This window comes from Typopeltis vanoorti, chromosome 11 (genome assembly GCF_054136105.1).
Source record: "Typopeltis vanoorti isolate ZY-2024b chromosome 11, IOZ_Tvanoo_1.0, whole genome shotgun sequence".
NCBI lineage: Eukaryota > Metazoa > Arthropoda > Arachnida > Uropygi > Thelyphonidae > Typopeltis > Typopeltis vanoorti.
In genome coordinates, this window is record NC_143559.1 from 64,304,534 (window position 1) to 64,324,333 (window position 19,800).

Genomic DNA, 19,800 nt, shown 5'->3' on the forward strand with positions numbered 1-19,800 from the left:
AACTAAATATCTCACTATCCGACATTCATCCTCCTATACACAAAGCGCAGAACCTAAAATCACAACCATCACACAGGTGAAAACAACACGCTATCTCAGACTTCACTTCGATGCTGATCAAAGTTGGAATAGCCATATAAATTACCTACACACCAAGCTTAGGATAATAGCAAGCAAACTATACAGATTAAAAGACATTGCCCCAACCCACATAAAAATACTAATCTATAAAGCATTATGTGAACACATTTAAGATATGCAATCACATCCTACGCAGACTACAGACTTAACAGGCTACAATGGTTGCAAGATAAAATGGTAAAACTGATATTCTAGGAACAACCCACTCTTATGCAGGAAGCACGGACAAAACACAAAATATTTAAGGTGAAACACTTATGCCACTACAGTCATATTAAAACATTACTACAGCCCAACATATAGAGTAACCAGAACAACATATCAAATAAGAAGACCACAGTCAACAAACTACATAACATATAAATACAACAAGCACCACGACAAAGCCACCCAAAATTTCTATGTACCTGACATGAAAAACAAACTGCCGTTCAACAACAGAAACCTAGGAACATGCAGAGAGCTGAAACAGGCGCTATATAAATATTATAGCGAGGATGAAAATTAGAGCAATTCCTGTTTCTCTCCCCCCCCCCATGCACACACACACACAAACCTATGACAAAGCCCTTCTCAAAAAACCATCACTACAAGAACACAAAGAAACAAACATGCCATGTCTAAATTCAACCCTATCTGCACAAAAAATATATATATATAAAAAATAAATAAAAATAAAAATAAAATAAAAATAACTAAACTGTAATAGCAGTTGAAGTCTTCCAAGCACGTACCAACAAACAGTAAAATCAACACCTGGCTTGTGACCTACTGGTCACAAGCCAGGTGATAGGAACATAACCAAGAAACTACCACCATCTATCATCTATTATCTTCCTCAGATAAGCTCTGCTAAGCTTCGAGGAAGAAAATTATTAACCTGCAAGTATGTGTTATTCACAATTGTAATGTGTTATATATATATATATATATATATATAATTATTACAGCATCAATGTATGCAATTTATCTGACATAAAAAAACAATAAATAATTAAAATAAATAAATAAATTATTATTATTATTATTATGTATATTCTATATTCAAAAATTCTGTATAATCTTTATTGTAAATATTATAAGAACATGTGTTGTAAATACATAATACAGAGGCAAAAAGTATTTTTAAAAATTTTAATTGAAATCCAATGTAGAAAATGTAGCACTTTGTGCAGAATTCTGTAAAACTATAAGTTGCAATGTCACTCAAGATGCTTATTGTACGTGTAAATATTTTAACAGATCAATAAAAAAAATTATGTATACCCAAAATACCATACAAACTTAATGAAATACAATATATTCGTTCAGGCTTCCAGTTCGGTGATGCATCAATTCATTCCAAGTTATTTGTGTGTGTGTGTGTGTGTGTGTGTGTGTGTGTGTGTGTGTGTGTGTGTGTGTGTGTGTGTGTGTGTGTGTGTGTGTGTGTGTGTGTGTGTGTGTGTGTGTGTGTGTGTGTGTGTGTGTGTGTGTGTGTGTGTGCGTGCGTGTGTGCGTGTGTGTGTGCGTGTGTGCGTGCGTGCGTGCGCGCGCGAATTTCTCAATCGTAGATTTCGTAGCTTCCTAACACAGCGAACAAACCAATAAATAATAGCCAACTGGTGTCATCCTTAGATAAGCTTACACATAAGCTTAGAGGATGCAAGAAGTACAATTACTTCTCATCCAAGATAAAAAAAAAAAAAGTATGTATCATATGTAACCAAATGCATGTAATGTACTTATCACATGTAAACCAATATATGTAATGTATGTATTATGTGTAAACAAATGTATGTAATGTAAGTATGATATTTAAACAAATGTAAATAATGTATCATATGTAATCAAATGTATGTAATGTATGTAATAACTGTAACAAATGTATGTAATGTAATAAAAAAAACAAAAAAGTGTGACTCTTTCATAACATCCAACGACTCACCTCTGGAGAGCACTCCATTTCTCATAACTCACTGTCTGTACTACATATTAGGGAGAGCGTTTCTATTTGCTGAATAATTAGCAGTGTGGTTATAATTATTTATTGATTTATTTGATGATAACTATTCACTTTTTTATTAATGATATTTATTTGAAATTTTAATTTAGTTCTGTAATTTACAATTATAGAGAGATGACTGTTAACGAATCCCTGTAGCAATCTTCACGACGCTACATTGCTAGAAGGAAGACAGTTATGGGTTCAATTTCTTTTTTATTTTTATTATATGACAGGAAGCTGGCTTATGTTGATAGTTTAATGTAAATGAAGAAAGGCTCAACGCATGCACACACACACACACAGTGCAAAGGCTCTTCAGTGATTTTAATATTTCGTCTCTGTCACAAATATCACAGGTGAAGGAAAAATCAGCTGATGCCTTTTATTCCCTTATAGGGAGCAGGCCAGCCGTTTTAGTAATATGTAATTTTTAGAGCGAGTGTGCAGTGCAATCTCCAGCGGTAGCCAATTAGAGGTAGCTGACTCAAGCCTATCACTGATTACAAGCGATAATCAATGAAAGCACTGGCAAACAAGTGCTTCCATCTTATGGTCCATAACAGGATATGTTATTGTTTGAAATAGTGTGGGTCCTATGGTCAAGATTTTTGAGTTTCTGGGAGAAAAAACTGCTTGCCTGTGCCAGAGATCAACTAACTCGCGAACCGTTTGAAGAAAGGCTTAGACAAAATTTATCTACTTGGCGAAAAGACTGGAACTTAAGTTCTATCTTCATGTGGCCTAACGCGGAGGATGCAAACGTCACTTCCATTGAGAAACAGGCCTTCATCACAGTGGGAAATTACATAAACTTATAACGGGAGCACCGGTAAATAGAAAGGAAGTGGAAATAATTAGACTTGAGCCTAAATTTAGTCTTATGGAGAGTTTCACCTCTGCAATTGCTTTTTTCCTGATTTTTATTTTGTAGAGAATAAAAAAATCAAAAGAAATTTATTGATTACATTACTGACTTATCTTTAATGGAGTTGGAGGGTTTCCTTTTTTATATATATGAAATGGGATGGGTTTTAAATGCCGTATTTTGATTGGAATAATTATTTATATTATTAAAAAATAACCGTTTTGTTTAGAATGGAAAAAACTTTCAATATTAATGCTCAGTCTTCAAAAGTTACATAGGGCTAAAATGGCCTCACCTACCACCTATGAGAGAATAAAAGGCGTTAGCTGATGTTTTTTTTTTTAATATTCTTTAATATTAACCAGTGATACTCTTTGTCCTTTTAGACAAAGATAATGCTTAATGCTCTGCTTCCTCTTTCAAGGATCTATTTCAAGGTATATATGAAAGAACTAGGACATTAAATATGCACTTTGCATTTTTACAACCAACGAAATTTTAATCGGCAGAGGGCAGACTTCATAAGTGAATCACTTTCTTCAGTTTGAACATATTGGGCTTTCTTTGTGCTTCCTTTGTATATGTATTTCATTTTTTTTCTTTTTTTTTTTTTGGCTTTTGGGTTGCTTTCATAAGTTTAATTTTGTTAAGCTAGTAAAGCATTTACTATAGTGTTTTTGCTCGAAGGCTGATTAAACACTATGTCTACACAGCCGACGGTTCGTCGGGCTACCCATGCCGGAAGTTGGTATACCAATTCAGGTTCGTGAATGTGCTTGTCACTTTATGAAATTAAGCATAAGTATTATGATTTTTAATGGCATCATGAGGATTCGATTGCAAAGGAGAGAAAGTAAAAACTTTTGTGTTGTCATATATCGGTATTTATACGTATAAAACAAACATTTATACTTATAAATCATATCTGAAATCGTATTTCAGAAATGTGTTGTTCAACCAGGATTTCCTTATTATTACGAACTCGCCTTTAGTCAAACGAAATGTTCTTGAGAGTCTAATGCACACAGAATTCAAGATAAAGACTTAATTTTGCCACAGTATTATTAGCGTAAACGGCAATGATATCAGTGGAGAATAATATGGTCTTCATTGAGGTTGGTTTTAAGAACATGATTTCATTACATATGGGCACTTTCAGTGAGTTTAGTTCATTGAAGTTCTCTTAGCTCCTTCTCCTGCATTTGTAGGATGTGACATTTGCCTTCCGGATGAAAACACATGGACTAGTTGGAATTCTTCTAGGATATGAGGAACCCTTACAAGGGAATTTCAACAACTGAAACTAGTTAACTAGTCTCATAAGGGGATGAAATGTTTTCCCTTAAGGAAACTTTATTATTATTTTTTTTAATACTGTAAAATTAAACGGATGAAATAGGCATCTGGAAAATAAATTTATAGAGCTCATAACTTTAGTTGTTTCTTTTGGTTTGCAGATCTTTACGCTTTCGGTATTGCTTGTAACTTAATGTCCATTAATACAATTATAATCAACCCCACTCATTAAGAGTTAATGATTCTCATCAGTATAGTGATATCCCATCACTGACATACCGATGCCACAGGAAGCCGGTAGTACTGCAGTGAGGATAGTCAGATTCATATAAAAAATATAAACAGGAATTTCTGCCACCTGTTTTGGAGTTTATAGTTATAACGTTTTGCACCACAATTTTTTTTTTAATTTTTATTATTTTTATATATATTTTTAAACACACATATTTGAAGATGTTTTGAATTATGCACTGGCTTATATTCATATACATTTTATAATCAAATGAGGATGCATTTAATTGATACAAGATGTACATATCCTCTCTGTTACCTGAATTTATGTTTGTACTGTTTAAAGTGTTAAGTTTTTTTTTTTTTATTATGTTATGTTTACTGATGTGCACTGCTGAATATAGATATTCTGTTAGTAGATTTTTATTTATTTTTGATTATCTTATGCATGAGAGATTGGCAGGCTGTAGTACATTTAGTACTATGAATAGGCAAGAATGGACATTTACATTTAGTTTAAAGTGCTGTGGACTATATTCCTTGTGAAACACATAGGATGCTGTTCCATAGAGCAGCAGTTGAATGGATAAAAGAGGAAGAGAAATTTTTTTATGTGGGTTTGGAGTTGAACCCTGAAGGGCTATTGGGTAGTTTCTGCACATTTAAATAGGTTTGATAAAGGAACTGATGCCAGTTCACCTAAATATTGGGAATGGTAGTATTTATAGAAGATGAATGTAGCAGTAACTGAATGCCTGTGTGATAGTGAGTAAAGGGAATTGCTGAGAAAAGGGATCATTAATCAACCTAATTGCTCTCAGGTGATCCCCCCCCCCCCCCCCACACACACACATGATGTGGGAAAGTATTTAGTGGTTGGATTTGTGAGTAGCTGTTCCAAAGTCAAGTAACACCTTGAATGAAAGAAATCCTAATTTTTTTTGGATACTGAGGAAGCATTATTTGTAATGTGTTTATGCTAGAGATTTGACAATAGAGTACACCTTCACAAATGGTTCACTATCTTTTTTTCTTTATAGAAAGCAAAATATATTTGAAGACAGACACACACACACACAATCACATCATCATCCACTAACACACTGAAAAACCAGGCAATCTGTTCCAGTGATACTGTTCTTATATTTGAACTTGGCCATCTTTATCACACATTTTTAGTTAAGTTATAATATCCTTGGCCTGTATAGTTCACTGGAAGTGACATTTGCATCCTTTGTTCTAGGCCACCCAAAGAAAGATTTAAGTTTGATTCTAGACTAGAGGAAATTTTTCAAAAAGCCTTTCTTCAACTGGTTCCCAAGTTAGTTTATCTCTTGGAGACAAGCAGGTTTTTTCCTTCCTGGAAACAAAACATTGACCTTAGTACCCACACTATTTCAGGCAATAGCATTGTGTTAGGATCACATGACGAAGTCACTTGTCATTCATTAATACGTTGGATGCTGCTTATAATTAACGATAGTCTTGAACCACCTTTACTTTCTATAAAACTCATTAGCTGGTTCAAATGATGAAGTGATGCCTAGAGTGCTTAATAAATAAATATAAAAAAATGTGCCATGCTACATTTAAACAATATATCAAACTAGCAACCTTCATCCATTCACCTAAGGCTGTCACATCCAAGTGTACTTATGTTATGGTTTATTAGAAGATCTGTTGGTTGGTTTTATGTTGCTCCCACTCACGAAAGGTTATTTGCTAACTTATGGTGATTTTGTATCATGGATAGGTTAAGGATTTTTTTATATATTTTTTGTATATATAAAAGTTCCATGTTTGCTCTGGAGACCAAAGATGGAACTTTTTCAAGCCACTTCAGGCCTCCAGTAAGTGTGATGTGATTTCACACTGAGTGAAGTTTATCTCCTACCACCATGCACATGGACAAACATCGATGTGCATGGTAGGATTCTAACCTACAGCCTGTTGGTTGGCAAATAGGTATGTTAACCAACCAGGCCAGCAAGGTTGGGGAACCGTCTTTGAAAAAATCTGAGAAATGGTAATTTTAAGATCAAATTAATACTGGTAAAACGTATCTTTATCCACTAATACATGGCACCAAATTAAGACTTTAATTCTTTGTGTTGTCCATTACAGATTTAGACCTTTTCCATTATTGACTAATTGTTACTTTTTACATACTGGCACAAAGTGATTGTGCTCTGAAGATGCTAGGTATAAATCAGGGAAATATTAGCAAATTAATTATTAAATATCCCATTGATTTTTTAAAATTTTCTTTGTGTTATGAATTAAACCACAAAAAATCAAAAATAATCATTTCAGGTAATTTACTTGTTGAATTTGGGATTCTAGTTAACCCCCTCAATAACTAGACCTTCAGATTCTTGCAAAATGAGTGTTTTTTATCTTACAAACATAAGTGCTAGGTAAGTGTCACTCTTCCCTGACCATATTATTATTATTTTCTTGACCTTCATGGAGTTAGAAGATCCATTGTGGAGGGTTGACACTAGTTATTATTATTTTATTATTATTATTCAGGCCTCCATGGAATCAAAAGACTCATTAAGGGAGGTCCCTCCTAGGAAACACAAAGTCTATCATACCACTCCTAAAACTCATTGACCGTTCCGTTCTCGGTCTCACCACTCCATCAGGCAATACATTCCATGGTTCAATGACCCTCCATGCAACGAAACCACTCCTCACCTGCTTTCTCACAGTTTCCTTTTGTAACTTCCAGGGATGGTTCCTTGTCATGACTCCTTCCCTCTGTTCAACCAAGCAAAAGAACTCCCCAGTGTAAATCCTGTAACCACCTCTCAATAGTTAAAAGTCTCAATCATATCATCCTTCCTTCTTCTATCCACCAAACTCTGCAGTCCACACTCCCTCAGCCTATCCTCATAACTAACATTGTACAGTCCTGACACCATCTTTGTTATCTGCCTTTGTACCCTTTCCACAGTTAATTTATACCCTTCAAATCCTGGGGACCAAATCTGAGAACAATAATCTAAGTGTGTCCTCTAAAATATGTCCCCTAAATTTCTGGTTTCTATCAATCATCAACCCCAGATCTCTTGTCTCCCCTACTTCCTCCAGTTTAACTCCTCCCATAGAGTATGTAGCGTCCCATTGATGTGTTCCAAACCTCAATACCTTACATTTTGCTGCATTAAACTGACACCTCCATTCATTTGCCATCTATCTAGCTTATTCAAATCCTCTTGCAGGGCTATCACATCTGCACTATTACTAATAACCCTTCCCAGCTTCACATCATCCGCAAACAACTGACTTTCGCCTTGCAATCCACTGACAATGTCATTGATATAAAGGTTAAACAATATAAGTCCCAGTACTGAGCCCTGTGGGACCCCACTTGTAACCCTCTGCCTCCTTGAAACTGCCCCACCATACACAACTCTGATACCTATTGGACAGCCAATCTGACATCGAGACCCATGTGCTGCAACTTGAATATCAGCTTATCGTGTGGCACCCTGTCAAATGCCTTTGCTAAGTCTAGGAAAATGGCAGTAAATGCCTTTCCCTCATCTAATGCTCTTGTAACTTTATCATAAAAGGCTAGCATATTGCTAAAACAAGAGCACCCATTCACAAATCCATGTTGACTCTCACAGATAACATTATCCTCATCTGCCCAATGCTGTATACGGTCCCTCACTACCTTCTCCAAGATCTTACTAACTACTGATGACACACACAAACTGGCCTATAATTAGACACTTTCAGTCTGCTACCGCCCTTGTGCAATGACACTACCTTACCTTCCTTCCATTCCATGGGCACCTTTTACCGCAGCCAGACTTTCATTGAAAAGTCAGGTCAAAGGCACTGTCAGTTCCTTAGCACATTCTCTCAAAACTCGTGGTGAAATACCATCCAGTCCCACAGCTTTACTAACATCCAGGGTACTCAGTATGTGGAACACACTCTTCTCCTGCACCTCTAAACCTCGAACCTTCCCTATCCGTCTAGTATTCAAATTGACTCCTCCAGGATGAAATACTCCAATAAAGTGTTCCACTATGTCCTCTGCATCAGTCACTCTATTCCCATTTTTATCCCACAATGTCATTCTTTCACAGTCATTTCTTCTCCTACTGGCCACATAGCTAAAAAAATTCCCTAGGATTTACCTTGGATCTAAGGGCCAATCTTTTCTCATATTCCAGTTTCACCTTCCTTACCTTAGTCACTCTCCTGGCCTGTGTCATATTCTTCATGCATCTGCTTTTCACCTGTCTCCTTATATCTCTTCCATAGCCTCTTTTTCGCATGCAGTTTCTGTTTAATATTGTTTGTCATCCACTTTACACCAAATTGTATCCTCTTCTTCACTTGTGGAATACAGCTTACCATTGCTGCGAACAAATATTCCTTCTCAATTTCCCAGGCCTTCCAATTCCTCCCTCCACGAAACTTCCCCAAGTTGATGTCTAAGACTGTTATAATCACCTGCCTTATAATTCCACATACTTTCCCTTCTCTTTGATACTCCTGCATGTCTATTCATTTTCCAAGTCAAAACCATATGGTCACTCTCTCCAGCTGGTGGGAGAGATGTCATCTCAGTTATTATCAACTCTTTAAACTCATCCATAGTTGCCCTTTCATCACTCTTAGGCAATGCATCCCATGCTCTTATCATTCTCCATGCAAAAAACTTCTTACCCTTTTACTCACTATTTCCTTTTACAACTTCCAGGGATGCACCTTTGTCCTTGTTCTACTATATGAAAAATCCCCAGTATTAATCTGATAATAGTCCTTTAACAGCTTTAAATGTCCCAATCATACCTCCCTCTATCTTGTATTCACCAATCTCTGCAGTCTGCATGCCCTCAGTCTATCCTCATGACCAACATTGTGCAGTCCTGATGGCATTTTTGTTATCTGTCTCTATACCCTCTCGAAGGTTACTTCATCCCCTTCATATCCTGGTGATCAGATCTGAGCACAGAAATCAAGATGTAGTCTGATCGAAGCTTTATACAGTGCAACTACCACCCTTTTATTTTTTGTGGTCGGTGTCCTCTTCAATATTGCAATCACTCTAAGATCACATGATTTGTCCACTTCTTCCAGTATAACTCTATCAAGTGAATGTGTATGAATCATTCCAAATTTCAAAACCTTATATTTAGTTGCATCAAGCTTACATGCCCCATTCATTTTCCCATCTTTCCAGCTTATTCAAATCCTCTTGAAGAAAAAGTCTATTAATTATTATTTATTATTATTCGTGACACCTCCAAGGAGTCCGAAGACTCATCGTGGGAGGATACCTATTGTACAACTCTCCATCTCCACCACTACACCGAACCTCTACTCTCTAATGATATGTTCTTCAGAGAAAAACAGCATAATCATGACCCTTAGGTAATACTAAAATTCCTTCCTGAGTGAGTGGCTTGCCAGATATATTAAATGACTAATTTATTGAAGTTACTCATGACCCTAGAAGTTCTGAAACAGCTGATGAGTAATTCAGATTGTTGCAAGGAGTATTAAAAACTTATTTAGAAGATTCCAATGACATTCAATTAATCCCTGTCTAAAACTCTTTAGACAGAGCTAGAGCATCTTGATAGAGCTGATTTCTGTATTTAAGAGAGCTAAGGTGACCAAAAAACTTTAATTTTACAACAGTTATGAATTACCTAGGCTATCGTACATCTTTTGAGGAAAATAATTTTACTAAAGAATTTAGTTTTTTTCACACTAACAGTTGGCCATATGTATCTCTCTCACACACACACATATATATTTTTTAAATAGGCTTCTGTGAAGCTGAGATATTTTACTTGCAATGTGAAGAACATAAGTAGGCATAATTATAGAAATTGAAGAAAAAGCAGGAAGCTGTATGGCTCAGTCACTGTTGACAATGCCCTTCAGTCAGAAAGACTGCTTTGAATCCCATCTAGGATGTGACGAACCTTTATCAGGCCTTTTCAGCTGCTGGTAAGTTAGCTGGTCTAATTACAGAGGTGGAAGGGTTTTCATCCCACAAAACAGGCAAACTGGCCAGAAGAACCAATCTAATTTACAAACATAGCATACAATGCAGATAGGATTAATTGCCCTATCATAAGCAATAAGCAGTTCTGTAAAAAGCCAAGTTACTTGGCCATGACAGGCCATTGAGGCCTAACACAAAAAGGAAGTTGGAATGGGAAGAAAAACCTTTCATCAGTTATAGGATTCGTGCACCTTTTGTCCAAGAAGAAATTACTCATATTTCACTTACATATATGAAAAGAATATCTGAATGTATTGTGACAGTTTTCAAACTTCTCAACATTCATGTGACATTGCATCCTGTTAGAAAAAATTTCAACAAGCTTCTTTCACTTAATAGTTTCATTCTGAAGAACATAAAATCTTCAAGTATCATGAAGCTAAACAATCTGACCTTACTGAACATACCATCTCTACCAAGCAGAGTCCTGTAAAATAAGACAGAAATCCTGCCTAAGAGCAGATTCTGTTATTGAAACTCTTTATAAGGAATATTATGAAATATTATTACATTATCCAAACTTAAAGATTTGATAGCCTATTTTATTTCCCTTATGGGAGATAGGAAACATTTAAAAAAGTATTTTGCCAAAATATTTCAATTTTAGGAGCAAGTAGTCAATATAAGACTGAATGAATTTAGAAAATATATCCAGTAATCTATGGCAGTGCTTCCCAAACTTATGAATGTAAAGGCTCCCTTGGAAAAATTAAAATATTTCATGCCCCCCCCCATCAAAAAAATCGTAATACAGACATATATTATTATAATATTGTATTGTATTTATATTCAATACAAAACATACACAGCAAATATTGCAAAAATCAAATGCACATATTACATTTTTAGCATCTTACATGCATATTTGACATGGCACACTTAGTCTTAAAGCATTTTAAATTTGTTTTCATTATTTCACGGCCCCCTCAACAAAACTAACGGTCTCCAAAGGGGTCGCAGCCCACAGTTTGGGAAGCACTGATCTATGGTATATAAACAACCACTCTGTAGTTGCAGATCCTATCTTGACACATACCACTGGATCCTATTTTGGGAAAAATTACTATTATGCAGATTTAAATATCAATCTTAGAGACTTTTTAGATTTTGTTAGTTGTACATTATTTTCCTAACATGTATAAATATAGCTGCCTCCTCACTTGACAAAAAATCTGGAGACTAACATGAGATTGTCAGCAGAATTATTCAAGGTCCTCTCACCACACCCATACTTGCTGCCATTTTGAATCCAGTCTATGTTTACTTTCCTGCTGTCATGTCTGCATGCAAGTACATATCTCTTATTCTCTGTGCATAATGAAAATCCCTTGGTGAGCCAAGCAAAATATTGGCTAATGACTTAATAGAAAATTATTAGCCAACTATTCCTTACAGCCAACTGATTACAATGTCAGTTGGGTGTAAAAGATAAGTTTTATTATTATTATTATTATTATTATTATTTTGGTCAAGAAATCTGGATTTTTCACAAAAGAGCAGAACAGCCAAAAAGAATGCTTCAGAGCTGAGTTAAAAATAAACCATGCTAAAAATAAAGATGGTGTGAAGAACTTGTCATTAGTGATCTTAAAAATGTTAGAAGTATCAGTGGCGTAACTGGGGGGGGGGGGAAGTCTTCCCCAGGCAGCACTTTGAACCTTACCTTATACATCGTTTTCACTTTTGTAGTATTTTTGGTGTATATTGAACAGGGCAGCAAACTCAGGGACCACCCTGAGCAGCAAAAGCTCTAGCAACGCCACTGGGAAGTATAGTTATCTAAGGTGGAACGACTTTCTAAAATAGATGGAGATGAAAGCAGGTGCCCTCCCTTGATGAGCCCTTGGACTTCCTGGAGGTGTCAAATAATAATAATAATAAATAAAGTAGCAAAACAGGTCTTCAGGACACAAATTGCATTATAAAGATAGACTTGATGATGGCTAAGATATAGGTTTATTAATATTATAATAGAAAACTTGATCTAATTAGATTACTAATTTTCTAATAATTGTTAATGCACTAATGAAGTCTTACTTTAGACTCTTATAGCATCTTGTGCATATAACCCTGTTACATTCAGAGGTTTTTTTTTAGTGAGAGGAAAAATTATTTGTATGTTAGATAAATTTTTAGATTTTATTTTGGCGCCAAAAGAAACACCCAGATACAAATATCCAGTATTTTGAAAATCTGTTCACTACCAAGCCAACTCATTCTGATGGTTACAGCCTCATAAATTCTTGATTACTTTCAAAAATTAAGTTTCAAAGGGGAAATATTCTTTCTGCTGTTTTACTTTTCATTTTGACTGAAGAATGGTGACTTTGATCTTGGGGGGGGGGATTCTTTATGAATTATACAGGGTGGCTCATAAGTTGCAAAAGGGTTTAAACATTTAATAACATTATTCTTTATTAAATATTTTATTTTTATTATTATTAGCTATGAAAAATCACATCACGTAAAAGCCTTCCATTTTTTGGCTTTGCAAAGACAGGCCCTTTCTCCAGCATGTTCCTTGACAGCTGTTAATGTTTCTGGCTGCAGCACCCTAATTTCTGTACAAATGTTCTCCTTCATCTGTTGGATTGTCTGGAGCTTGTTCACATACAGTTTTTCCTTCAGGTAACCCAATAGGAAGAAGTTGGGAGTCATCAGATATGGAGAACGTGATGGCCAATTAATTGAAAATCACTATTTTTGGTGAATGAATAATTTCACGAAGATCTGCAAAATAAAATTGTGCAAGTTTGGTTTGTTGTAAGGTTATGAACTTTTCCATAATTAATTGCCCAAATGTTCCTTAGAATACTGAAAATAATAAAATGAAAAAATTAATAATCCAAAAGTTATTCACATTTTCAACCCCTTCGTGACTTATGGGCCATCCTGTATAATAAAGCGATGATTTTGATTTATGGAATTGAACTTGGAAATACTCAACTGTTTAGGGAGATTGTTTACAAGTCTAGTAATAGTTGAATATTTTGAAGTTTGTGCTTCAAAAGGTAAATAATCTTAAAAAATCTTGAACTAAAAGCATTAACTATACTCATCAAATTTACACAATTTCTGGGGAAAAAAAATTCATAGTATTTAATTATTGAACATTCTAGTCTGAAAATAAAATATTTCTTACATGTAATGTCATCTAAATATTATGCTGTAAACATTTTAGCTAAAGATCTAAGAAGTCAGCTTGATAATTGGCTTAATTTAGTAGAAGGTCCTACTCATAGTCCAGCAAGAGCTATCATTGCACCGTAAGTCTTTTAATCTGATAATATTTATGTTTACAATTTTTCAAGAAATGGTGAAATGAGTTATAAAAACTCCAGTGCTTTTATTTTTATTTATTCACATTAATTGAGTATAAATATGCTTTTATTTCTCAAATCAAATAATCCATATTGAAGGACTGTGCAGTTTTTTTTAATATTCTTGTAATGAATATGCACAAATCTTTACTATCATATGAATATTTCAGCTTGTGTCTGTTATAGGTGTTACGTTGATGGTTTAATAAATGCATGCAATACATTTGGTAAAAAAGTAAACACACTTACTGATATTTCACTTCTACTGAGGTATTCTCAAACTAAAGTAATCACACTGTGATTGCACAATAAATGCATTTGTGAGAATGCAAAATACTCGGCCTGGTGCTTTATTTCCCAAAGTGTAGTCCATGGTTTGGTACTGGTCCCTAGGAAAAGAATTCCCAGTCCTTAGAAAATATAAAATTCAAATATGGCTGATCTGTCGATAGTGAAAATCAAGCTGAAAATGATATATTTCTATTGCTTAATTTTATTTTTTAACTATTTGTTGCTCAAGTCAGCACATGGATACTGATAGAAAATTTCAGTTATACTGGGCTTGTTGCCTGACCAGTATCAGATATCATCACCATCAGTCATTTTCCATCCACTGAAAGAAGGCCCCTTCCAAGATTACTCTAAACTGTCTGTCAAGAGCTTTTCTTCTTCATGTCACTCCTACAAATCTGATATCAATCCAGCATGATTTTGGTTGGTGTCATGGTCATTTTCCCTCGTATGAATACAATCCAGTACTACTTTCATTCATTGTTGATCTTGTCTTCGAGTCATGTGCTCAGATCATCATTATTATTATTATCCAGGCCTTCATGGAGTCAAAAGACTCATTGTGGGATTTCGTTTTAGGAAACAAGTTTATCATACCACTCCTTGAACCCATTGACCGTTTCCCTCCAACCACTCTCTCAGGCAATGTATTCTAAGGTTCAACCACCCTCCACGCAAAGAAACCACTTCTCATCCTCTTGCGCACAGCCTCCTTTCATAACTTCCAGGGATGGCCCCCTTGTCATCGCTCCTTCCCGCTGTTCCACCAAGTGAAAGAACTCTCCAATGTCTACCCTGTAACTGCCTCTCAACAGTTTAAAAGTCTCGATCATATCACCTCTCCTTCTATCCACCAAACTCTGCAGTCCACATTCTCTCAGTCGATCCTCATGACTCATATTGTACAGTCCTGAAACCATCTTTGTTATCTGCCTCTGTACCCTTTCCACAGGCAATTTATCCCCTTCAAATCCTGGGGACCAAATCTGAGAACAATAATCTAAGTGTGGTCTGATCAGAGTCTTATACAATGGAATGATAACTCTTTTATCTCTGCAATACTTCTCAGTATTGCAGCAATTCTCTGAGTTACCCTCACCACCTTTGCAATATGCTCCCTGAATTTCAATTTTCTATCAATCATCACCCCCCAGATCTCTTGTCTCCTCTACTTCCTCCAGTACAGCTCCTCCATTCGAGTATGCATCCTCCCATCGATGGATCCCAAACCTCAAGACTTTACATTTTGCTGCATTGAACCAACACCCCATTCATTTGCCCATCTGTCTGGTTTATTCAAATCATCTTGCAGGGCTGCCACATCTGCACTATTACTGATAACCCTTCCCAGCTTCACATCATCCGCAAACAACTTTAGTGTCCCCTTGCAATCCATTGACTACATCATTGATATAAAGGTTGAACTATACAGGTCCCAGTACTGAGCCCTGTGGAACCCCACTTGTAACCTTCTGCTTCCTTGATATTGCCTCACCATACACAGCTCTCTCTGATACCTATCAGTCACCCAATCCTGAATCCATTTGACTAACACGACATTTAAACCCATGTGCTGCAACTTAAATATCGGCTTATCATGTGGCACCCTGTCAAACGCCTTTGCAAAATCCAAAAAAATGGCAGTATATGCCTTTCCCTCATCAACTGCTCTTGTCACTTTATTATAAAAGGCAATCATATTACTAAAGCAAGAGCACCCCTTAACAAATCCATGTTGATTCTCACAGATAACATTACCCTCATCTGCCCAACGCTGTATATGGTCCCTCACTAATTTCTCCAAGACATTAACAACTACTGATGACACACAAACTGGCCTATAATTAGACACTTCCAATCTGCTACTGCCCTTATGCAGCGGCACTATCTTACCTTCCTTCCTTTCCTGCAGCCAGACTTTTATTGAAAAGCCAGGTCAATGGAGCTGTCAGTTCTTTAGCACATTTTCTCAAAACCCGTGGTGAAATATCATCCAGTCCAACAGCTTTACTGGTATCCAGAGTACTCAGTACTTGGAACACACTCTCCTCTTGCACCTTTAAACCCTGAACCTGCCATATCCCTCTAGTATTAAAACCTCCTCCAGGATGAAATACTCCAATAAAGCGCTCATTAAACAACTCCACTATGTCCTTTGCATCAGTCACTCTATTCCCATTTTTAGCCCACAGTGTCATTCTTCCACAATCGTGTCTCCATCGTGTGGCCACATAGCTAAAAAAATTCCCTAGGATTTTCATTTGGATCTTGGTGCTAATCTCTTCTCATATTCCAGTTTTGCCTTATTCACCATTCTGGTCACTCTCCTGGCCTGTGTCTTATATTCTTTGTGTATCTGTCCTCCACCCCTCTCCTTATATCTCTTCCATAATCTCTTTTTCAACTGCAGTTCCTGTTTGATATCGTTTGTTATCCACTTTACACCAAATTGTGTCTGCTTCTTCACCCGTGGAATACGGCTTACTATTGCTGCTAACAAATATTCTTTTACAATTTCCCAAGCACTAATGATATCCTAGCCTTTCAATTCTGCCCTCCATGGAACTTCCCTTAGTTGATACCTAAAACTCTTATAATCATCCATCTTAAAATTCCACATTCCCTTTTCTTTGATACACCTGTGTGTTCATCTTCCAAGTCAAAACCACATGGTCACTTTCTCCAACTGGTGGGAGAGATGTCATCTCACATGTTATCAGCTCTTCTGATGCTATGACCAAATCCAAAACTCTCGAACCTCTTGTTCCCTCTATTACATGCTGCCGAAGATATTTGTCCCTCAAGAATTCCAGAAATTCTATTCCCTTCTTACTACTTGCATTTTCCTCTTCCCAGCTTATACTGCTGTAGTTAAAATCTCCCATAACAATCATTCTTCTTGCACTTTCCAAGCTCAACTGCCTGAACATCTCCTGGTCACTACCCTCTGTGTTCCCTGGTTTATGGCAACACTCCACTAAATATCCTGTCTGCCACTTCTACTTCACACCATATGCTTTCAAAACCATTTGTGTCACTGCCTTCCAAAGCCTTCATTGCTGCTTCAGATGTTTCACTCTTTCTGTGATGTCAGAGACTTTGGTTTGATTTCTTATCCATGTATTCCTTTTGTGATCTACCCTTGTGATATCAAGCATGCTTCTTTCCATACTAAATTGAGTTCTTAATTTTTGAATTTCCTTTGCAATTAGTCTCCATGTTTCACAGCCATATGTTAATATATGATGAATAAATTGGTTAAAAACAGTAATTGGCTTTTAAATATTGACTGTAATTTTACAAATGCTTTCCATCTAAGTATTGTACATTTTTTATTTTTTTCCATGGTATTTTAATCCAGTGATGTCTGTTATCCTGAGTATATGTAATGATCCACATGGTCTTTTTTCTTCATTATTTTTCATGCTTGTGTTGTATGCTTTCATTCAAGACCAAGCTATATAGAGGCAAAAAAGAATATTAGTTTCAGATTATATATAACTGATAAGGTAATTTAACTAATTACATAACTGATTAAGATAATTTCTAGAAACATTCCTTTTCTTGTAAAACAAGGACTCATTTTTTATGTACTTTGAAATAGAATAGGATTTTTCCTCAGACATCTACACTTTCAGATGACTAGAATAAAACTAGGTATAGCAAATGTCTCCCACCCTCCTCAATGCTTCATGGATGTAATAACAAAAAGTTTTATTGTAGCAGTAAGTGCTGTATGATTTTTTAACAACTTGTTTCAAAATGAAAATTATTATTCTTAGAAATTTCGATTTTACATTCTGTCTTTCTGTTCTCTTATCTTGCGAGAGAAAGGAAAGACTTCATTTTGTTTTTGGAGTTCATTTCTAAGAAATCCAAGAAAAGCCTTGCTAATCCTGTAATCTTCATTGCACTTTTCAAGGATTTAGGCCTAGAGGATGTAGGATGTCCTAGTTTTCTTTTTCCTAATAGTTTGTAATCACCAATACTTGTTTTGGTGATCTTTTTTTTAACATGTTCTATCCATTTATGCTCATATTTTTTTATTTTTCTATTACTGATTCCTGGTTTAATTCTTTCATAATTTCTTGATTTCTTTTGTGATCAAATAGAGTATACTTTGCAGTTTCTCTCATAAACTTCATTTCATCTTTTTCATTTCATCCTGTAATCTTGTTTTTGAAAACCTGGGATATTAAAAAAATAATAATAAAAAGATGTAAAAAAAAGTGGAATAAGAAATTGTAAAGCTTTATGCAACATATTGATGTGTCAGAGACTTTTTGATACAGAAATATGTAAAATGTCATTTTTGTTGTTGGGACTGGCGAAAGAACAGAAACATACCCTCAGTCTGCCATTCTGGTTGGCTGAGTGGTTAGCATATCTGCTCTCCAGCCAAAAGGCTGCGGGTTCAAATCTCACCATAGGCATGGATATTTGTGATTGCCTCTGAAAATACTAGTGGTGGTGGTGATTGTGGGTGGTAGATGGCGTGGGTGTAGTTGCAGCACGTTGTACTCAGTGGATTGAGTAGTGAAGACAGAGCTATAGGGTTGATGCCCTCTCTCAATGGGTCTTTGGACTCCTTGGAGGTGTCAGGTAATAATAGTAATACCCTCAGTTTAACCTTCACTGCCAGTGTATAAAACCATCACAAATTCGATGAATTAATTCAAAATTGGAACACATGCAAATTTTTCTTTCCACACAGTGCTGTGTTCTCCTTCTCTTTTTCAAAACAACATTTCAGTAAATTTTAACAAGGAAAAAAAAAACTTCATTGATATTGCTACAATTATTAAAATGGGGGGGGGGCATAACAGTTGCCTTTTTTTTTTTTCTTGTTGCTTTTGTAGATCATGCAGTGTGAATTTCACTATTAAGACATTTTACAAATGCTAGTTTTGCTACGTTCTTCTTCTGGGAAGGGAGGGAGAAGGAACTAGCATTCTATAAATGTGGATGAATTTGTGAAGATTAATTCACCTAGTATAGAATCAGTGGCAGCCCGTGAAGTTTTAAGTGGGGGTGCTACCTATACAAAATTATTTTAAAAAAATGATTTTTTCCTAATCAGTAACCAATTTATTAAAAAATAAATCTACAAATTTATTTATTAATAAATTGGTTATTACTGATTAAGAAAAAAGAATTATTTAAAATTATTTTGTATAGGCAGCACTCCCACTTGAAACTTCACAGGCCACCACTGTATAGAAGAGATGCAATATATGGTCAAGTGAGTTCCTGCTTGATGTGCAGCACAATCCAGCATGCATATGTTGAAATGTAATTTGTATTTTGGAGTATGGCATTATGGGAGCAAATTAATTTAGATCTTGTGAAAGGCAGCAGCCTTAGTTACTATTCATGTCTAATTGTGTGTGGGCTGGGGGCTTCAATCTAGATGCTCAAGACTAAAGTTCTATAAATGAAAACAACCTCCACTTATCAATTTCTGTTGTAAATTTAATTATAGGATCGAGTTGTTAAGTGCATTAAAACATCTAATGTGTTCTACTGCTTTTATCTCATCCAACTCCATAAAGTTGGAAGAGAGATGAAAATCAGTTTAAAGGTTAATGTAAAAGTGGAATGCTTGTAAATGGTAACTTAATGTCAG

At 35.7% G+C, this 19,800-nt stretch overlaps 1 protein-coding gene across 2 annotated transcripts in view; it reads left to right on the forward strand.

Moving 5' to 3' along the window:
- The first annotated feature begins 3,584 nt into the window (after positions 1-3,584).
- The window catches only part of LOC150101675 (protein MEMO1-like), a 193,340-nt gene continuing 177,124 nt past the window's right edge, over positions 3,585-19,800 (forward strand). For both annotated transcript variants that reach the window (XM_090401000.1, XM_090401001.1), the window contains exons 1-2: positions 3,585-3,755; positions 13,745-13,829. In XM_090401000.1, coding sequence (XP_090257126.1) covers positions 3,695-3,755; positions 13,745-13,829 — 146 coding nt within the window. In that variant the 5' untranslated portion in view covers positions 3,585-3,694. The remainder of the gene's footprint in view (positions 3,756-13,744; positions 13,830-19,800) is intronic.